This window comes from Mus musculus, chromosome 7 (genome assembly GCF_000001635.26).
Source record: "Mus musculus strain C57BL/6J chromosome 7, GRCm38.p6 C57BL/6J".
Classification (NCBI taxonomy): domain Eukaryota; kingdom Metazoa; phylum Chordata; class Mammalia; order Rodentia; family Muridae; genus Mus; species Mus musculus.
This window is the reverse complement of record NC_000073.6, coordinates 38,393,220-38,415,917: the sequence shown is the minus strand read 5'-3', so window position 1 is coordinate 38,415,917 and position 22,698 is coordinate 38,393,220. Positions and strand designations below refer to the sequence as shown.

Genomic DNA, 22,698 nt, shown 5'->3' with positions numbered 1-22,698 from the left:
CCAGAGGCTGCTATTTTGAACAACTTTTCCCTAGCTGGTGATGCTATTTGGGAATACTATGGACACTTTAGGAAGTGTCCTCCCTGACAGAAGTGGATAATTAGGAGTGGCCTTTAAGGTGCTGACATGGTTCTCCCCATTCTGTTTTTCCTGGTCAGCCATGATATGAGCACCCACTGCCACACACCAAGCTACCACCAACTCAACTCAGTAGTGCCTGCCTGCTGCTATACACTGCAGATCTCTGAACACCAGTCAAAATATTCCTTTCCTCACTTGTCTCTTCCAGGTATGGTGTCTCAGCAGCAAGAGAAAAACTAAGGGGCTGGCAAAATGGTTCTGTGGCTATGTGTGCTAGTTTTGTATCAACTTGAAACAAGCTGAAGTCATCTGAGAGCAGGGAGTCTCAATTGAGTAAATGCCTCCAGAAGATCCAACTGAAGGAAAACCTGCAGGGCATTTTCTTAATTAGTGATTGATATGGGAGGGCCCAGTCCATTTTAGATGGTCCAGTCCCTGGGCAGGTGGAACTAGGGTCTATAAGAAAGCAGGCTGAACTTGGCTGGAGAGATGGCTCAGCAGTTAAGAGCACTGGCTGCTCTTCCAGAGATCCTGAGCTAAGATCTCAGCCATATGGTGGTTCACAACAATCTGTAATGGGATCTGATGCCCTCCTCTGGTGTGTCTGAAGAGACTGACAGTGTACCTCATATACATAAAATAAACAAATCTTTTTTTAAAAGCACTCAAATATAAAATATATATATAAATAACTCTTTTAATAAGAATAGAAAATGGGCTAGGAAAGCAGTGGTCTCTACATCAGCTCTTGCCTCCAGATTCTTTCCCAATTTTGAGTCCCTGCATTGGCTTCCTTGCATAAACTGTGACTCAGGATACTTAAGAGTAATAAATCCCTTTCTCCCTATGTTGTGTTTGGTCATGGTGTTTCATCACAGCACAGAAACTTTAACTAAAACAGTGGGTAAATGTGCTTGCCCCCAGGCCTGACTACAAGGGTTCAGTATCAGGGACACACATTGTAAAGGGAGAGAACTTGCACAAATATACCAACATGTTAGATCTAGAAGCATACTCCTACTGACTGGAGTGGGCATTTATGTGTAAATGCTGGCACACACATGCTACAGCATGAGTCTAGAGGTCCAAGGTCAACTCTCTGAAGTCAGCCCTTCTCTGTCACGGTGGAACGAGGTGATGAGATTCAGGTGGTCAGATTTGGGTGGCAAACACCATTACCTGCTGAGCCATCTCACCAAATGCTATTTCAAGTTTTCCATAGATAAGTTAATAGACATAGGTGGAGTCACCACTGTGTCATTTTACTTCAAATTATCAAAAAACTTTCAGATTCACTCATAGAAAAATACATGCATTTCATGATGTGAAGTTTACTGTTGATTGCTATAAAAAAAATTGAGGTGTAATTGTCATCAAAAAGTTTTGTTTTTAAATAAGCAAAACAAAATTATTTCCCCACCCATTTGTAAAAGCTTTTAATGTATTTGCATATTTTTCTATTCAAATTTGAGTTCCTTTACTAATATTTTTATAATCATCCTATAAATTGTGACTACCTAACATGTAAGGGGACCCCAAAATTACATAAAAACACCTCACCTGAGAACATTCTTCAAAACATTGTTACCTTATCTGCCTGATTTTATAATTGTTTTCCTTGGTTTGTTAGTGTCTAATTTCTTGAGGTCTTTACATATTTTAGATATAATAAGAGATATATAGATATATTCCTCTCTAGTATATTGGGTTGGTAAAGATCTTTTCCCATTCTATAGGCTTCTCAACAAAGAAATCCTAATGGCCAAGAAGCACTTAAAGAAACTTTCAATGCCCTTAGTCATCAGCTGCAAATCAAAACCACTCTGACTCAAGTGACAACGCATGATGTTGAGGGCGTAGAACAAGGGGAACACTTGTTCATTGCTGGTGAGAGTGGATACTAGTACAAACACTTGGGAAATTAATTTGGTGGTTTCTCAGAAAATTGGGAAGAGTTCTAACCTCAAGACCCAAATATACTACTCCTGGGAATATACCCAACAGATGCTCCATATCACATGGACACTTGCTCTCCTATGCTCATAGCAACATTACTCATAATATCCAGACACTGGGAACGACCTAGATGTACATCAAATGAAGAATGAATAGAGAAAATGGGGTAAATTTAAAAAATGAATTTCTACTCAGCTATTAAAAACAAAGACATCATGAAAGTTGCAGGTAAATGGATAGAACTAGGAACTTCCATCTTGAATGAGGTAACCCAGAGACAGAAAGATACACATGGTATCACTTCTAAGTAAATATTAGCCACAAAGTACAGGATAATCATGCTGAAATCCACAGAACCAGAGAAACTTGGAAATAAGAAGGACCCAAGGGAGGATGTGGAGTCTCACTCAAAAGTGGAATTAAAATAGAATTCAGATGTGTATGGAGGGAGGAGATTGGGTAGGAGGCGAGTGTGCAGGGGAATAGGGATGGGGATAAGATATGGGAATGGAGAGGGAGAGGGCCAGGAGAGAGAACAGATATTGATGGGGGACATCTGTGGGACTATCTGGAGACATGGGAAAAGGGAGAAACAGGGAGTTTATGAGGTTGACTCTAGCTGAGACTCCTACCAGTGAGGTATAGGGAGACTGAAGTGGCCACATCCTGTAGACAGGCAGGACTTCCAGTGAAGAGAGTGGGACTCCAATATAATCACAAAACCTTGAACCCAAAATTTGTACTACCTACAAGATGTGCAGGGATAAAGATGGAGCAGAGAATGAGGGAATGGCCAGCCATTGGCTGGCTCCACCTGAGACCCATTCCATGGGAGAAAGCCAACCCCTGACATTATTAATGATACTCTGCTATGCTTGTGGACAGGAACCTAGCATAACTGCTTCCTAAGAGACTTCATCCATCAGTGGATGAAAACAGATGTAGAAACCCACAGCCAAACATCAGGCAGAGCTTAGGGAGTCTTGTGGGAAAGTTGTGAATGGGCTTGAGCAAGCTGGAGGGGTCAAGGACACCACAAAAATACCAACAGAGTTAACAACCTAGGCCCATGGGGACTGACAGAGACTAAACCAACAAAAGAACACACAGGGGATGGACGTAGGCCCTCTACACATTTGTAGCAGTTGTGTAGCTTGGTCTTCATGTGGGTCCCCTAGCAATTGGAGTGGAGGCTGTCTCTGACACTGTTGACTGCCACTGGAAGTGCCCCCCACCCCGTCCCTTAGCTGGACTGCCTGGCTGGGCCTTAGTGGGAGAGAATACACTTAGTCCTGCTGTGGCTTGATGTCCCAGGGCAGGCAGGGTAGGGGAGTGGGGAGGGGCTTTGCCTCTGCTGAGAGGAAGACAGGGTGATGGGGGAGGGATATATGAGGGTGAGACTGGGAAAGGAGAGGGGGAGCAGCAGACAGGATTTAAAGTGAATAAATAAATGAAAAATGTGATATGATTAAAAAAATAGATTCTGGGAGCTGGGAAGATGTTCAGGTATCAAGAGCGCTTGTTGCATTTCCAAAGTTTCCAGCTCCCACACTAGGTGGCTCCTAACTACCAATAACTTCAGGTCCAATGGAGTTCTCTTCTGATGTCTATGGATAATTCATTACACACAGAGGTGGGGGGGAGGGGAAGAAAGGGAGAGGTACATTAAAGAAATCTTTTGAAAAAATAGATAGATAGATAGATAGATAGATAGATAGATAGATAGATAGATAGATAGATAGATTCTTGGGGCTGGAAGGACTCACCGGGGAAGAGCACCTGCTACTGCTACTCTTCCAGAGAACCTGTGTTCTATCTCCCACCACCCACATGGCAGTTCACACCTGTCTGCAACTCCCCTTACAGGGCTTCTTGACACCTCACATTGACATAACTGCAGGGAAAACACCAATAAACATAAACTAAAATTTAAAAGTATAGAGATTCTGGGCACCCTTCTGCTAGGTAACTCTGATTTTTGAAACCCTTCACTTGTCTGCTTATTCAGACAAGGTCCCCATGTGTATGCTAAGAGGGCCTCAACCTCTCTATCCTCTGGTCCCAGCCTGCTGACTCTGCACTATTGTGATAAACTTAATTGACCAAATAAATCAGTACACACTTGATTTGCTCAGTCGATCACTGTCAACTACTCCCTCCAGTACTTTACTATCATAAACAACAATCACAAAAACTCTAGTAGGTATCTTTTTTCATGTGGTTTTCTGAGGCTGACAAAGTTAGAATTGCTCCTTCTTAAAAAGAAAAAAAATTAGTAAGCATGCCATCTGTGGTGTCACTGTTACTCTGAAAAAACAAAACACAAAAAAACAAAAAACAATAAAACCCCACACCCTACTGTAATCTGAGAATCACAGAATCTGAGAAAAACAATAAAACCCCACACCCTACTGTAATCTGAGAATCACACTGGCATATATCCAAAGCTATGCTAGATATTTGAAATGTTCAAAGTCCTTAGTCATCAGGGAAATATTAATCAAATGACCCTGAGATTCTACCTTACACCACATGTCCCTCAACTGAAGAATGGATACAGAAAACGTGGTTAATTTACACAATGGAATACCACTACACCAATAAGAACAAGGACATCATGAATTTTTCTGACAAATGGAACTAGAAAATATTGTGAATGAGGTAACCCAGATCCAAAAGGACATCCACTCACTTATAAATGGATATAACCCATAAATACAGGATACCTGCATACCTGCATTACACTCCATAGATTCAAAAATAGATAAACAAGAAGGAAGGCCCAAGTAAGGATGCTAAAAATCTCTTAGAAAAGATGTAGAGACCTGGGTAGGAGCGGTAAGGAGAATGGGACCTGTGTGGGGTTCAGGGTCCAAAACTGACCATATCACAAAGCAAGCCTCACCAGATACAAGATATTTGAAACAACTCCTTGCATCTTATATGATCACCATTAATTAAAACTGAACTTCAACAATAGAGAAAAGAGAAAGCCTACGAACTCTTGAAAACCAAACAATTGGCTACTCAATGAATGACTACTGGGCCAGAAAGGAATAAAGAAAGAAACTAAAGACTTTCTAATATTGGATGAAAATGAAGGCACAACATATGTAGTGGAAACAATGAAAGCACTACTAAGAGGACTGAAGTGTGGACACTATGCCCCTCCTTAGAAGTGGGAACAAAACACCCTTGGAAGGAGTTACAGAGACAAAGTTTGGAGCTGAGATTAAAGGGTGGACCATGTAGAGACTGCCTTATCCAGGGATCCACCCCATAATCAGCATCCAAACGCTGACACCATTGCATACACTAGCAAGATTTTATCGAAAGGACCCAGATGTAGCTGTCTCTTGTGAGACTATGCCGGGGCCTAGCAAACACAGAAGTGGATGCCCACAGTCAGCTAATGGATGGATCACAGGGCTCCCAATGGAGGAGCTAGAGAAAGTACCCAAGGAGCTAAAGGGATCTGCAACCCTATAGGTGGATCAACATTATGAACTAACCAGTACCCCGGAGCTCTTGACTCTAGCTGCATATGTATCAAAAGATGGCCTAGTCGGCCATCACTGGAAAGAGAGGCCCATTGGACACACAAACTTTATATGCCCCAGAACAGGGGAATGCCAGGGCCAAAAAGGGGGAGTGGGCGGGTAGGGGAGTGGGGGAGGGTGGGTATGGGGGACTTTTGGTATAGCATTGGAAATGTAAATGAGCTAAATACCTAATAAAAAATGGAAAGAAAAAAAAAAGAATAAAAAAGAATAAAATCTAAAAAAAAAAGACTTTCTAATATTGGATGAAAATGAAGGCACAACATATGTAGTGGAAACAATGAAAGCACTACTAAGAGGAAAGATCATAGTGTGAGTGCATTCATAAAGAAACTAGAAAGATCTTTGCCAGAAAGGATTCAAAAAAGAAAGAATTTCAGACCAATTTCCCTTATAAACATTGATGCAAAAATAATCAATAAACTGTTCCAAACCAAATCAACTAGTATATCAAAAACAAAATTCCACCATGATCAAGTAGACTTCAGCTCAGGGCTACAGTGATGGTTCAATATACAAAAATCTATCAATGTAATCCACCATATAAGCAAACTGGTACAAAACATTCAATCAACTCAGTGGATGCTAAAAAAAAAAAAAAAGCTTTGAGTTTTGGATTTTTTCCTCCCATCAGTAACCATCGTCAACTTGGAAATGAGAGATTTGCTTCATCTCAGTTTATTTTCTTTGGAATTGTTTGGTTGTTGTCTCTTAGAAGTATGTTCTTTTCTACTGAAAGACAGGGAATGGATACTGATGACAGGGGGATTGGGGATGGGCAAGACAGACGAGAGGGAGGGGAAACAAACATCATGATATATTCTATGAAAACATAATCTAGTTTCAATAAAAAGTAAATAAATTAATTGAAAAATACTAAAACAATATACAGAAACTATGGGATTACAAAAGAAAATACAAATAATAGTCTATTTTTTCTCTCTCTCTCCTCCCTTTCTCTCTCTCTCTCTCTCTCTCTCTCTCTCTCTCTCTCTCTCTCTCTCTCCTTCTCTTTCTTTCTTTCTTTCTTTCTTTCACCAAAAAAGGGAAAAGATTGGATCTTTATTCACAAATGAACAAAAATACCTACACTATTTTTTTTTCATGTAACCCAACATCCTGTACCAATTAAGGACTTCTTTCTTTTTCCACCTCTTTCTTTCTCCTCTCCCTCTCTATTTATATGGGTCTCAGACTCAAGCATGGCAGAAACCAGAATTCTACACAGGCTGTTACAAGAAGGAAGAAGGTACAGGAAGTGTCACACTCCTTTCAGGTGGGGACAAAGAGAGAAGGCAGCCAGCTTGGGTAGCTCACAACCATGATACCAAAAACAGGGAGACAAAGACAACAAGAATGTCCATTGAGTCTGAGGGCAGACAGTGATGTACAGAGAGATCCAGAACATGAACTAGAGAGGAAATCCTAACTTGGGAAAACAAAAGAAGAGGAGAGAAAAATACCCAGAAATAGCAGAAAATGGGCAGAAGAGCACGAAAGTCTGAATAAGGGAACACATGCAGCCAGCCTTACCTTTGGCTCCTCTGTTCTTTACTTGTAAGGGCAGAACCCACTTTACAAGCATTTGTCAGATGAAATGAAGCCCACTGCTTCTGGAAGTTCAGTGCTATCACCCACTAATGTAAGAATGCAGGATCAAGCTGGTCCAAGGATCAAAGCCTACAGAGGAGAGAAGAGAGATGTGAGGTCAACCAGGGTCAGAACAACAGAAGAAAGGACTCCTGGAGAAGAAACTGAAGCATTCATAATCTCTACAACGCTGCCCTTCAACACAGCTAAAATGGAGCTCTTGATCTCTTCCTTTGGTCACAGAGAGATGCTAATAGCTCACAACTCAGATTAACTGAAATGGTTTCTCAACTAAGTTGCCCCAACCTATATGCTCCTCTCCTTCCTGCTGAAGGGTTCTGTCTGAGTATACAATGGGCACTGAAGGGATAAAATCTTTTGGAATGTTTTATATCATATGTACATTAGAAAGACCTTCATCAATGAGCCTTATCAAAAGCACTACCATAATCTCAGAGGCTAAAAGTCATGTCAAGAGGGGTTGCCATGCCAAGATTAACTCTTTGATCAGCACACAACTCAGGCTTCATGGATGAAGCTGGTCTTCTGGCATGCATCTTCTCCACCCAATCCTGTCTTGGAGCTCAGAATATGACCTTCCAATTGGCTACTGCTTGATTTATGACATCATTCTCCCTCCCAGCCTACCAGCACCTAGTAGAATCCTGGGGTTTCCATGGAGCTGCCTGTAAACAAATTTGGATCATCACAGGTAACCTGTGACCAGTGACCAGTGAGCTGTCTGATACTGAACACTCTCTCTGGTTTGGTCAGCAGATCAGACAAAAACAACCATTTTTTCTGATTGGTTCACCTGTGTATTACTGTTACTCTCCATCATACATCATGTCAGGTAAGTAACAAAACTTTAAAATTGGTTTTGATCCAACTTTCGTGATTTTTAAATATATGTTTAAAATCCATACAGGACTAGTGAGGGATACCATAGGTATTGATATTCATACAAATTGAATGTCAATTTGAATGAATATCTCAAATTGAATGTTTAGCTTTGGTTTTTACTAAGAATGTGTCTCTGGACACAACAGTTTACTCTCAAGTGCTTCTTCACCCATCTCAGGGGGATTAGAGTGTCACTATGCTCTGGGCTCTGAACTGTTGAGTCTTAAGAGGCAAGTAAATGTGGGAGAGACTAAGAGGGGACTTGATTCTGAGGAAACAGTTACTGTAGAACTTTGAGGCTGTTACATGAAGGACAGAGCCATGGGAACTGGGAAGAGGAAAAAAATCCAAAATATAAAGATGAGGGGCTAGAAAGTAAAGAAATAAAGGAAGTCAAAAGTGTACAGTTGATCCTAAAGGAACACACAGGTAGTTTAGGACCGAATGCTGCAGAGAGGCACAGATTTCACATCTAAGGGCCTAAGGATTTGTCCTTTCCTGAGCCTTATTTTGGCAACTACACTGCTGAAATTTGTCTGGGCACAGGTTCCCTGTCATAAACAGAGGGCACTACCCCACTCTGAACCCTGACTCGTACAATCTGTCACATTCATCTTGTGCAGAGTTCCTTGATTCTTTTTTTTAAAGAATAAACATCAAATATATTTCTATTCCTAATTATAAAATCATGTATTAAAAATAGCTTTTATTACATTTATACATTTTAATATTTATTCCAATTCACTGGATATGTTGAGAGTGTCTTGAGGCCAAGTCTTTGAAGTAGCAGTTTAATGTCTACATTCAGTTCAGAGTGGCTTGGCTGAGACTGCCACGTCAGAGCTGTGAGTTATACATGGTTATCCATCTGTACAGACATTGCTGGACTTCTACAGTCAATGTAATGCATGAGAAAGAAATCACAGATGCATACTGGTAGCCGGCAGTTCATAATCCAGAAACAAAAATCACTACTAACTTAAACGATTACAAGAGACATTTCCCCCTTGAAAACCTAGCAGGAAAGCACTCATGGGAACACCTGGCACACATATGTCACTACCTTGCCTGTGGTGTGCGGAGGGCAGTGTTCATCCAGGTCCTCAAGAAGATCAAACCAAGGACTGTATTCATTGATCAGCATTCGAATGTCTTGCATATCATTTTGTTGTTTCTGTTGGTATTTAAGACCAGCCTGAGTCCACGGTGATCTTATAGTGTGTATGGGATTATTTCAATCTTCTTGTATTTGTTGAGGCCTGTTTTGTGACCCATTATATGGTCAATTTTGGAGAAGGTAACATCCTTTTGTTGAAAAGAAGGTATATCCTTTTGTTTTAGGATGAAATGTTCTATGGATATCTGTTAAATCCATTTGATGTTTCATAACTTCTGTTAGTTTCACTGTGTCTCTGTTTAGTTTCTGTTTTCAGAATCTATCCATTGATGAGAGTGGGCTGTTGAAATCTCCCACTATTATTATGTAGGTACAATGTGTGCTTTGAGCTTTAGTAAAGTTTCTTTTATGAATGTGGTTTACCTTGCACTTGGAGCATAGATGTTGATAATTGAGAGTTCATCTTAGTAGATTTTTCCTTTGACCAATATGAAGTGTTCTTCCTTATCTTTTTTGAGAACTTTAGGTTGAAACTCAATTTTATTCGATATTAGAATGACTATTCCAGCTTGTTTCTTGGGACCATTTGATTGGAAAATTTTTGTCTAACCTTTCACTCTGAGGTAGTGTTTGTCTTTGTCATTGAGGCACATTTCCTGTATGCAGCAAAATGCTGGGTCCATTCTGTTAGTCTATGTCTTTTGGGAATTGAGTCTATTGATGTTAAGAGATATTAAGGAAAACTGATTGTTTTCTGTTATTTTGGTTGTTAGAGGTGGAATTCTGTTTGTGTGGCTATCTTCTTTTAGGTTTGTTGACAGATTACTTTCTTGATTGTTTCTGAAGTATAGTTTTCATCCTTGTGTTGGTCTTTTCCATCTATTATCCTTTGTAGGGCTGGATTTTATAGAAAGATATTGTGTAAATTTGACTTTGTCATGGAATATCTTGGTTTCTCCATCTATGGTAATTGAGAGTTTTGCTAGGTATAATAGCCTAGGCTGGCATTTGTGTTCTCTTAAGGTCCTTATGATGTCTGCCTAGAATCTTCTAACTTTCATAGTCTTTGGTGAAAAGTCTGGTGTAATTCTGATAGGTCTGTTTTTATTTGTTACTTGACCAATTTCCCTTACTGCTTTTAATATTCTTTCTTTGTTTAGTGCATTTGTTATTTTGATTATTAGGTGACAGGAGGAATTTCTTTTCTGGTCCAGCCTATTTGGAGTTCCGTAGACTTCTTGTATGTTCATGGGCATCTCTTTCTTTAGGTTAGGAGAGTTTTCTTCTATAATTTTGTTGAAGATATTTACTGACCCTTTAAGTTGAAAATCTTCATTCTCATCTATACCTATTTTCCTTAGGTTTGTTTTTCTCATTGTGTCCTAGATTTCCTGGATGTTTTGAGTTAGGATCTTTTGCATTTTGCTTTTCTTTGAGTGTTGTGTCAATGTTTGCTATGGTATCTTCTGCACCTGAGATTCTCTCTTCTATCTCTTGTATTCTGTTGGTGATGCCTTGCATCTATGACTCCTGATCTCTTTCCTAGGTTTTCTAACTCCAGGGCTGTCTCCCTTTGTGATTTCTTTACTGTTTCTATTTCCATTTTTAGATCTTGGATGATTTTGCTCATTTCCTTCTCCTGTTTGATTGAGGTTTCCTGTAATTCTTTAAGGGATTTTTGTGTTTTCTTTTTAAGGGCTTCTAGCTGTTTACTTGTGTTATCCTGTATTTCTTTAAAGGAGTTATGTCCTTCTCAAAGTCCTCTATCATCATTATGAGAAGTGATTTTAGATCAGAATCATGCTTTTTTTCCAGTGTGATGGTGTACCCAGGACTTGCTATGGTCTGAGAATTGGGTTCTGATAATGCCATGTATCCTTGGATTCTGTTGCATACACACACACACACACACACACACACACACACACACACACAATTTGTTTGTTTTTCGAGACAAGGTTTCTCTGTGTCTCCCTGGCTCTCCTGGAACTCACTTTGTAGACCAGGCTGGCCTCGAACTCAGAAATCTGCCTGCCTCTGCCTCCAGAGTGCTGGGATTGCCTCGCACCATCTGGTTATCTCTAGAACTACCTGCCCTCACTATATCTGACTGGAACCTATCTTTCCTGTGTTCTTGGATGTGTCAGAACTCCTCAGAGTTCAGCTGTCTCTGTGGTCCTGTGATTCTGTGATCCTGTGATCCTAAGATCCTGGGTTTTTCAGAGCTCCTGGAAGTCAAGCTGCTTCTGGAACCCTGAGATCCTGTTGTGACCAAGCTCCTAGGATCCTAGGATCCTGGGATCCTGGGATCCTGGGACCCTGGGATCTTGTGGTCCAGGGTGTGTTACAGCACCTGGGAGTGGAGCTTCTTCTGGGTGTTGTGGTTCTGGCTGCAGAGTTCACACCCAAGGTCTGCTCAGGGCACTGGCCCAGACAGGAAAGAGTTCCTTGGTTCTTGTATACACTGGCTATGTTGGATATTATCAAGGCTCCCACTCTATAAGAGTTACAATTAACAAAGGGAAGTACAATCTTATTCATGAAAAAGCAAGGCTCCCATTCTGTTAGAATTAAAATTAACAAAGGTTACAAAGGTAGAAACAATCTTATTCATGAAAAAGCCTTCTAATAAGTTTGCAAATCCTAATAGTCAGGCCTAAATAAGTACAAGCTACATGAAAATTTATCACCAGGTAGTATTTATAAAGTGATATATACATACTATGTAAGACTTATACTTAAATCATAAGAAGGCATCAATTATAAAAGAAATGGGAGGGCAAAGGAGGATCTAGAAGAGGAAAGAATTAGTTAAATAACAGTATTCATACACAAAATCCTGTATGCATCATTTTCGACTTGATATTTTATTTATTTACATTTCAAATGTTATCTCCTTTCCCAATCCCCCCCCCAGAAACACCCTATCCCACCCCTCTCCTCCTGTTTCTATAATGGTGTGCCCCAACTACCCACCCACTCCTATACCCTTGCATTCTCCTTTACTGGGGCACTGAGATTTCATGGGACCAAGGGCCTCTTCTCCCATTGATGCCTGACAAGGCCATCCTCTGCTAAATATGCAGTAGGAGCCATGAATCCCTCCATGTGTACTCCTTGGTTGGTGGTTTAGAACCTGGAAGCTCTGGTTGTTTGACATTGTTCTTCCAATGGGGTTGCAAACTTTCTTTCTTTCTTTCTTTCTTTCTTTCTTTCCTTCCTTCCTTCCTTCCTTTCTTCCTTCCTTCCTTCTTTTGTTTTTTCAAGACAGGGTTTCTCTGTGTAGCCTGGACTGTATTGGAACTCACTCTGGAGACCAGGCTGACCTGGAACTCAGAAATCCTCCTGCCTTTGCCTCCCAAGCCCTGGGCTTAAAGGCATGTGACACCACTGCCCAGCCATTAATTTTTAATCATAGAATATAGACAATCTAGACAATCCTGGTGGAGCTGGCACTCACTTAAGAGAGCAGCACTCCATAGGCAGACCCAGGTCCATCTGTATATATTAGAGAGACCCTGTCTCTCTACAGAGAGTGAGATCTGCATAGGACACTGCAAAGCAAGAGGCCTAAGCTGTCTATGGCTCTCTTGCCTCTAAACATTTCTGCTCTGGGACAGAGTAACGAGATAGTATCATAGGTATGGGAGCAAGACAAGCCAGGACAAAGAAGGACTGTGCCTAGATTGGAGCAAAAGTTGAATGAGATCAATTAGGAATTCTCTGCCCACAGAGAAAGAACAGGCAGCTAATCAAATGAGTGTCATCCTGAAGAGTACCAAGAATCAAGTACTATTGATTCATTTGCAATTTGGGATGTTGGAGAGAACTTCAGTCTTAGACAATCCCAGCCAGTACAAACTGGAGATAGCATTGCTCCCCACAGGAACCTAGAAAGCATCAACCTCATTATTTTCCTGCTGTCCTCTTCCTCCCTACAGAAAATTTCCAAAGTTCACCTTTCTTTGGGACAGAAAGTGCTCTTCAGTCCTCTCTCCCTGTGATGAGCAACTCTACACACTCAGGAAGGTTGTGCAACACCTCGAGTGTCTCCACCCCAGCTGTGAGTTTAGCATGGATCCTGCCACCAAACACCATCACTTCTGTACAGCTGATCACAGGCAGAGCCTACCTTAACCCACATGCTGGCATGACCATGCAGGTGGAGCTGACTGACCAGAGCCAGAACTCAACCTCTGCACTCTTCTATCCAGGTGTTCTCAAGTGGGATCTCACAGAAAGCAAAGATAGGGGAGATGCAATCCAGGAATTCAATATGACCATCACTGACCAGGACACTGCACTCTCCTCCCTGTCTGTGACATGCCAGTATGATAAAATTTTAGATCCCATTACCATAGCCCCTTTCCATCCATCACTTTTAACCAGTTTTGTCCAAGTTACACCACCACAGGTACCAGATCAAGGATACAGCCTGGCACCTTCCTACCAGGATGGCAGCCAGGTGTACTACTACAACCACAACAGCCTGGACTGTCTGATACCCGGAGAACTAGGACAGTGTCTGCAGTCCTACAGCTCTGTGTCCTACCCTGTGAGCAAGGAGTCTGCCCCTCAACCAGAGATGCTGATGGTGGGAAAGGAGATTCAGCCAAGGAATGCCCTAATACCAATCTCCCCCTCTGGCTTCTCCTTTTCCACATCTGGTCAAAATATGCCAGACATCAGTCTTCCGGGTAAGTACAAACTCAGGAGGGAAAGGCACGTGATCAAGAGTCCAAGGATGCTCAAGTCTACTTTTCGGTAGTGGATATTCCACACAGCCAGAGATTATGAGTCTTTACAGGTTAAATAGAGCTCTGCTTTTCATCCCCATCTTCAGACTTAATAATGATAGAGAATGCAAGGCCACAGTGAGTGGTGTCCATCCTGCATTCAGTGGTGTCAGGAACACACCACACTCACACATGTGACAGCACAAGTTAGTCACTATCAAATCCCTGCACACTGTTACTGACTCATTCAACTACTGCTCTGGGGTAGAGATGACAATGACGACTTTTTGTTTTGGTAACTTGGGATTTTTCTGTCAGTTGAAAACTCTCTCCAGAGCAATGCAACTCAAAAGCTGTCCTGGAGGAAGAATTCCTCTCATATCCCAGCACCTCTCCTGGCATTTTCTTACACTTAAAATTATAGAGAGAGTAGGGTGCAGAACATGTACCATTGCTAAGGTAGCCAAGGCTAATTTCCTTCTTTTTCCTTCTGATGCAGTACTTCAGAAGTGACCCATTGACAACAATATAAGATCATGTAGATGTTTTCTCTAATGGAGAATCATAACCAAGCCAAAATATTTCATTTTCTTACATCAATTTGCATGTTGCTTACAGGAGGTCTGTAAGATACAGGGCTGGAAGAAAGCTCTTTTGTTCAAATGCTTGTCTCAAAGGAGGGCCCAGCTAGTTTTGGATGCCTAAACCCACATAAAAAGCCAGGCTTCTGGGGTTTTGAGTAATGCCTTAAACTGAAAGAAGTTGTCAGAGTCAGGTAGTTTCTTTAAAATTATGGCCCAGACAACCTACCTAATAACAAAGCCCCAAAAATGGGAATCACTGTATCATTGGAAAAGGGAAGACAAGTGAGGAGCATATATCAAGAAAATTTTGTAGCCTAACCATAGACTCTAAGCCTCAAGAACCACACAAACCTGAAGGAACACAAAAGTATCTGAGAAAACATGACATGGCATGGGCAGCAAAAACAGAGCAGTCACCATCTGTCTGTCAAAAGAGCTGCTGTCTGGGATGCTCAAGCACAGCTCATAGGAATAGCCTGCCCTCCTGCAGAGGCTGCGTGCTGTAGTGGGATGAAATGGGGGAGGGTGGGGAGCATCTCACTCATCAGCACTGACTTCTTCCTTGACTCTTTTCCAGTGGTGCACATGGAGACGACCCAAGGATTGTTACCCTCGGAACAGACAGTCAGTCTGTTGCAGAGTCCAGAACTCTGCAATATTTCCACTGAGGTTTTCCAGATGAGCACACCACCTGTCAATGGGGACAGGTTATTAACAGCCCCCATGTACAGTTCTTCGGAATTCCTGACCTTGCCTCTAGCTCCAAGCCTGGAAGAAAGAGAGAATGAAAACATGCTTGAGATGAAAGCTGAGCTGTCAATGCCTCAGGATGCCTATGAGGGCACTAAAGAAAACCAAGGACCATCACACCTTCCTTTAGTGCACCCTGACTTCACTAATACAAGAAGTATAAGACCAAAGTCTGCTTCTGACAATGCCACCATGGAAGGCATCAGTGTGGGTCTGGAAGAGCAAGAGAAGCTGGAGAATGAGACTGGATCCAGAAACAACTTTGACGACATCACTACACTGGGAGCAGGTGATCACCTTCCCCAGTTCTTCAAAACCCTCAAAGACATAGACTGGGGCCCTCCCCTTCAGAGCTGGAGAGTCATGAGCAGCTCCTCTGAAAAGGTGACAAAGAATGACCTAAAAGCCTCTGACCTGCTCGATGGAGCTCCTCAGGCTAAAATCCAGCACCAGGACCTGGTCAGGAGAGAGAGGAGTGGGGGCTGTGCAAAGGACAAGGAAAGAGCTATTGACAACATCTCAAAGCATCTGGAGGGCAAAGATCCCAAAGAGGCACCCAGCAGGCACAGCAGAGGTAGAAAACGGGGGCAAGAAAGACCAAGTGGGCCACAGAACAACTCCAAGAATACAGAGGAACTTAAGCAGTCAAAGATCAGAGTCAAAGCAGAACAGAAGCCCACCACCCCCAAGACCAAGAGGAAGAGGAACCCACCTGAGCTCAGTCAAAACAGCTTCAAGAAGCCTCGAACCCACCTTGGCATGCACATGCTGGAGTCCGTACAGGTCTTCCACCCACTCGGGAAGAAGATTGAGAAGAAAACTGGCATCCCTTCCTTCGGGGGTCTGAGAACCTCCACCAACAACAAAGATCAAGGCCCAGGCCCAGCCACCTCTGCACTGCTAGATATGCCACCTGAGGGCCGGGGTCCTGACAGAATCCCAGGCAAAGCTCAGAGAGCAAAGATCAGTGCTCACAAGGACTGTACATCTCCACCCCCGTATGAGCTGCCCCCGCCTGGGAAGGTCAAGTTAGTACCTTTGCCTTTCCCAAAGCTGGACCAGCCTCAAGCCAGACCTGCTTCTAGAAAGCCTCTCCCCCTGGCTTCACACAGGCCCACTGCAGCTTACCCTGTGAGGCTTCATCCCCACTCAGCTCATCCATCCCAACCAGCTCCTGTCAGCACATCTCTGATGGCCTCTGCCAATTCAGCTCCTCCAATTTCCCCCAGTGCTACACAACCTAATGTAGCCAACACCAGTCAGTCTAATGCTATGCCTCAGTTGTCCTACATGAGGCTTGTACCCTACAGAGCATCCTCTCACACTTCATTCCAGAGAGAGCTTATTTCTTCTGCCAGGAACAAGGCACCATCACCACCCAAACCTCAAACCCAACATCGACTGCAAGACTTCAGCTGCCAATCAATTCCATGGAGGAAAGTCGACATTCTGGGACCAGTCATCTCACAGCCCATCACAAAAGAGGAGCGGCCAGAGAGGGAGGCCATGAAGAGGCGCGCTCAACAGGAGCGTGAGAATGCTGCCAAGTGTAGCTCTCCTGGGAGACTACAGATTTTCCTTCACAGGGAAACCGATATGGAAATTTCTCAATATTATGGCTATGCAATGTAGGAGCTGGCCAGATCTTTGTAACATAGTACTTGTGATGTGTATAATGACAGGTACACAGATACAGATATATACATAGAACTTCAAGGGTCATATAAGTGTGTAGATGCCTAAGTAAATATGTAGCTATGTAGATGAATATGTAGATGTTTGTAATTATATAAATGAACAGACAAATTTTCTATAATAATTGTAAATATTTGAAGTCAGTAAAACTAACTGGAGTAATTTAAGTCAGTTCTTTAATCCATAGCATATACAGAGGCCTTTGTTATTTAAGTCAGTTCTTTAATCCTGAGCATATACAGAGGCCTTTGTTACTTAAATCAGTTCTTTAATCCATAGTACATAAGGAGGCCTTTGTTATATAAGTCAGTTTTTAATCCATAGCATATACAGAGTCCTATGTTATTTAAGTCAGTTTTTTAATCCATAGTATATACAGGGCCTTTGTTATTTAAGTCAGTTCTTTCATCCATAGTACAAAAGGAGGCCTTTGTTATTTAAGTCAGTTCTTTCATCCATAGTACAAAAGGAGGCCTTTGTTATTTAAGTCAGTTCTTTAATCCTGAGCATATACAGGGCTTTGTTATTTAAGTCAGTTATTTAATCCATAGCATATACAGAGGCTTTTGTTATTTATGTCAGTTCTTTAATCCATAGTATATATAGGAGAAGTCTTTATTATTGTTCTCAAAACTTTAATATTGCTAATTTTGATTGACAAAATAGTATATGTTACATAACTACATCATATTATGTAAACTCTAGTAATACATATTTACTATTAAAGCAATTCATCATAGCTCTGGTGGTAATAAAATTATTCTCCTTGGCTTTTAATTTCTCTGTACTGGTCACTGATTATGGGCTGTTTCCTAAAGGATTTCCTATCAACTTAACACACTAGCACTCTCACCATGGTTCTTCCCATTTCAAACCTCTCACACCAGCCCTTAATTATAATTTGCATGGGACAGAGCACTTCCTAATGTTTCAAGAAAGGAAAAACAGGCTTTCATGTACACATGTATACATACATGATCTAGAACCTAGATATGACAGAGAACACATCAGGATGACTAACTTTCTGAGATGTTTTTAATTTGATTAGTATGCCTATCTCACGTTGGATCCATTTCAGAAAACATCCATTTAATATTTATTTTGCATGTATGTCTCCCCTGTATACATTCTGGAACAACACATGTGTGCAGTGCCCAGAGGATGACATCAGACATGTGGGTCTGGAATTGAGGAACATTGACAGGCAGCTAGGAACTCAGCCTGAGGACTCTGTAAGAAAAACAAGTGTTCTCTATAGAGCTATCTCACCTGGCCCAGGATGAGTGCAGGTCCTGTAACAGCATAGCTTCACTTTCTTTGACTTATGCTTTCCTCCCTATGTCCATCAAGTTTTTCTCACCCATGACAATGATGTTGGATACCACCTTGGTTCCCTAATGTACTGGAGACACTGCTATAATCAACACTGATGGCAAGGGTCTTTCTAATATGTCCAGTTTTGGAATGGTTTGCTTGAGCCATGTGGTAGGCCAGGTTTTGGCTTTAGGAGGTCCCATTATTGGGACACCCAAACAGGCAGAAACATGTCACACCCCACCAGCAGAGCACAGCATTCCGTCTTGTGCACTCCCACAGAGATGTTTGTCATTCCTTCTCTGATTGACTTTGGCATCTCCTGAAGTTTCACTACGCATTGCTCCAACTCCTGGATCCACATGCTTTTTTAATGCATTCATGCTCTGTATTAAAACTTTGAGGACTGCCATTTTATTTATCATTTACAAACTGGGTTGTCTTGTTTCACATGACTTAGATATTTTGTTTAATTGCAAATAACCTACATATTAATCCATCTGCAGTAATAACAGCAATGACTGCCTCTTGTTCATTAAGCCGTACCCTCAAGTAACTGCTTCCTTTGCTGGGAAGGACCACTTTGCTTACCTGAGAAGCCATTTGTCAACTTCTGCCAGGATGCCTTGGGTGGCTCTATATATTTGCCTATCCCTGTACCTTGAACTGTATGTGATAATCTGTTATGAGAGTTTCAAGTTTGTCACACCTAGGTCCCTAAGTGGACATATGGCATAGGTAAACTAAAATATGCATTGATTTGTTTGCTTGATTTTGTGTCTGTGTGTGTGTGTGTACCCTTTAGTGTCTTGACACAGGGTCTCACTACATAGCCCTGGTTGTCGTAGATCTAACACTGTAGACTGAGATATCCTTGAACTCACAGGGATCTGCCTCCATCTGTCCCTGCCTCTCCTTCTGTGCCTCTCTTCATCTCTATCTCTACTTTTCTCCCTCTCTGCCCCTCTGAGCCTCTGTCCCACTGCTCTTCTTTCTCTGCTCTCTGTTTCTGCCTGTGCTCATGCTTCTGTCCCCCCCACCTCCCAGCCACCACCACCACCTCTGCCTACCAGCGCCCCTGCCCTCATCCTACCCCGTTTCTTAGTCAGGGTTTTACTGCTGTGAACAGACACCATGACCAAAGCAAGTCTGATAAAAAACAAAATTTAATTGAGACTGGCTTACAGGTTCAGAGGTTCAGTCCTTTTATCATCAAGGTGGGAGCATGGCAGCATCCAGGGAGGCATGGTGCAGGAGGAGCTGAGAGTTCTATGTCTTCATCCAAAGGCTGCTAGTGGAAGATTCACTCCTAGTCAACTAGAGTGAGGATCTTAAGCCCACACCCACAGAGGCATACCTACTCTAACTTGGTCACACCTCCAAATAGTGCCACTCCCAGACTCAAGAATATACAAACCATCACATTCCACTACCTGGCCCCCATAGACTTGTTCAAGCACATGAGTCTATGGGCGGGGGTGGGGAGGCATACTTAAACACAGCATAATGCAAAATGCATTTAGTCAAACTTTTAAAGTCCTCATAGTCTATAGTATTCTCAACAATGTTAAAAAATCCAAAGTTCAAGGCCTCTTCTGAGATTCATCCAACTAATTAACTGTAATCCCCAAAGCAAGGCAGGAAACCAGCTGGGCAAATTCCAAACTCTACATCACCATGGCTGATATCAAAGTGGTCTCCATTCATTTTTCATCTTCGTTGACTGCAACAAACTGCTTTCTCCTGGGCTAGTTCCACTTTCTGTTAGAAGCTTTCCTCAGCATGCCATGCCTCTAGCATCTTTAACGTCTTTGAGTCTCCAAAGCAATTTCAATGTTACAACTTCTTGTTCCAGTGTCCGGCATTCCACTTAATCTTTTGGACTCTTCCTAAGGGCTGGCATCACTTCTCCATCTCTGCCCTCTGTAGAACTCTATGCTCAGGTTGATCCACTCCACTATGGCTGCTGTTCTTGGTGATCATCCCATGGTACTAACATCACCAATACACTGGGGTATTCCACTCAAACTAGGCTTCACCAATAGCCTCTCATAGGCTCTCTTCATGGTGCCAAGCCTAAAATCCTTTACATGACCCCTTCAGTCCTGGGCCATCAACTACAGCTGAGGCTATACCTTCTCCAATGGCCTTCCATGACCCCTCACAGTGCCAAGCCTCAGCTGTTCTTCATGACACCTTCATGCCTTCAAAACCAGTACCACCTGGGTGATTCTTACACTCTACCAAGTCCAGCTTGCAGCTTGGCTCTCTCTGGAAAACAGCTTCTTTGTGATCCCAGAAAACACTTCCCAGAAGATATCACCTCAGTGATGCTGGTTTCTTCATAATCACTGCTAATTTCTTAGCTCCAGCTAACCAGCATCAATTGTCCCAGTCGTTCTTTCCATTCTTAACTCTAGAGCCAGAATCACATGGCTGAAGCTGCTGAGAAGTTCTGCTGTTGGCAGGAATTGGAACATGACCCCCCTTCTACTATTACATTGTCACTGGCTTCCTGTTTTCCAAATCCTTCACTGCCTAAGGGTGGCTATCCTGGGTCTTGCTCTGTAGATTGGCCTTGAACGCAGAGATCAGCATGCCTGTCTCCTGGGATTAAAGGTGTGTACCACCATGCCTGGATCTAAATTTAGCTGGGTAGGATCTTTCCCCAAGTTCCTACTCCCTTAATCCTTTTATCTCTTAGAACACAGGATTTTGCTCCATTTCACTTCCTGGAACCCCTTTATTATTCAAACTATATATTTTATATTTTTCCTTTCTAAGCTTGCTATGCTTGTTCAAACTTTTCTTGCCTGAGTTTTGGGAGTACAAGCATACTCTGCTACCCCAGGCGGAATCAAGTTTCTTCTATACATAAAGATATCCAGGTTTCCCCGCATCATCTGATGAATAGGCCACGTTTTAGTGAGGGTACATTCTTAATCTTTCTAAAACCCAGTGGGATTTAACTGCATATATTTTTTAACTGGAACTCAATTCAGATTCAATTATCTAAACGTCTGTTTAGTGACAGAAGTAGCCTATACTAGACTATAGTAGGCAATATGGATGTGAATCGCTAACCTCATATGAGGTGTGTTTAAGGTATCCAGAGTATTTTTTGCTTCCTTAGTAATGTTAAGATACATTTCTACTTTTGAAAGGAATGAAAACCCCTTTTCATGGTTTTTTATTGGATGATTGACTCCATCCTGCAGATAGATATTCATGGTATAGACCAACATCTAGCAAGAGTCAATAATCTCCACCTTAACACGGGCTATTTGCTGCCCAGGGTCACCCATCTAGACAAAGCTAAGAAGGCCAGCATGAAACATCCCTACCCCTGTATCAAATGAACCACACAAGGAGGAGCTAGTACGAGGAAATGCCATGAAGGAGTAGCTGATGGAGCTCTCTGGTCTTAGCACTTCCCATGGGCTGCATTAACTCCAGAAAGAAGCATGGGGATGGGACCATTGCCATCACTTTCCATCCTAGGAGTGACATGAAAGACTTGATGCATATCTCTTCATTTTGATACACTTAATTGAATTTTTATTTTTCCAAATTAAGAACCACGGACTTATGTAACATAAAATGAACTTTAGGAAAAGAATTTTGATTACTAAAGCAATTAACAAAACGTTATTCTCATATTGCAATTATGTTCATTGATTTTAATTCTCATTGAACTATATTGGATACTGAGCACACTAACTCTGTTACCAAGACCTGTCCATTTCTCAAATCTCACCACAACCCTGAGTCATCGTTCTTCTACAAAATGTTGCCTACAAATCATAAATAGCTCTATATGTATTATGGAGGATCAACATATGGCAGAAAACATAAGATTTTTTTTTCTGGGCCTAGATACATTTGGCCACAATATTATTGTCTCCAGTTACACACAATCTCCTGCAAACAATGTGAATTTCTTCACCTTTTTAGCTGAAAATAGTTCCCATGTTGGAGATATCGCATATTTCTCATCCCTTTTTTCTTCTCTTGTTGGACATCAACATCTAGCGCTAACACAGATATTGCTGACAATGCTACAGTCTACACTGATGTGCAAATCACTAATTCATTCAATTAGTAAAGTATGCATGGGATATGTAATAGTCATGGTTTTCTTATTTAAAGAAACTCCATATGGGGGTGGGATAGATGGCTCAGCGGTTAAGAGCACTAACTGCTCTTCCAGAGGTCCTGAGTTCAATTCCCAGCCACTATATGGTGGCTCACAACCATCTATAATGGGATCTGATTCCCTATTCTGGTGTGTCAGAAGACAGCTATAGTATACTCATATAAATAAAATAAATAAATCTTTAAAAGGAAAAAACTCCACACGAAGTGCAGACAGGGAAATGTACTTTACTACTTGATAAAAGTGGTACATGGGA

General features: G+C 41.8%; 1 protein-coding gene and 1 long non-coding RNA gene across 2 annotated transcripts in view; one reads left to right on the top strand and one right to left on the bottom strand.

Annotated features, from left to right (window-relative positions):
- Positions 1 to 22,698, bottom strand: part of Gm28453 (predicted gene 28453) — a 63,833-nt gene that overhangs the window by 27,298 nt on the left and 13,837 nt on the right. The window contains exon 3 of the long non-coding RNA NR_153827.1: positions 7,131 to 7,277. This is a non-coding gene — a long non-coding RNA (predicted gene 28453). The remainder of the gene's footprint in view (positions 1 to 7,130; positions 7,278 to 22,698) is intronic.
- On the top strand, positions 7,772 to 17,749 carry Gm6818 (predicted gene 6818). Its single transcript, XM_006540505.4, has 3 exons — positions 7,772 to 8,040; positions 13,149 to 13,904; positions 15,105 to 17,749. Exons 1-3 carry the CDS (start codon positions 8,034 to 8,036, stop codon positions 16,907 to 16,909), a joined length of 2,568 nt encoding a protein of 855 aa, XP_006540568.1. The 5' UTR covers positions 7,772 to 8,033; the 3' UTR covers positions 16,910 to 17,749.

What these genes read in the sequence shown, in the direction of transcription:
- Gm6818 (XM_006540505.4), top strand. An exon ending in GCCAGACATCAGTCTTCCGG is followed by an intron (nt 13,905 to 15,104) that starts GTAAGTACAAAC and finishes ACTCTTTTCCAG; the next exon opens with TGGTGCACATGGAGACGACC.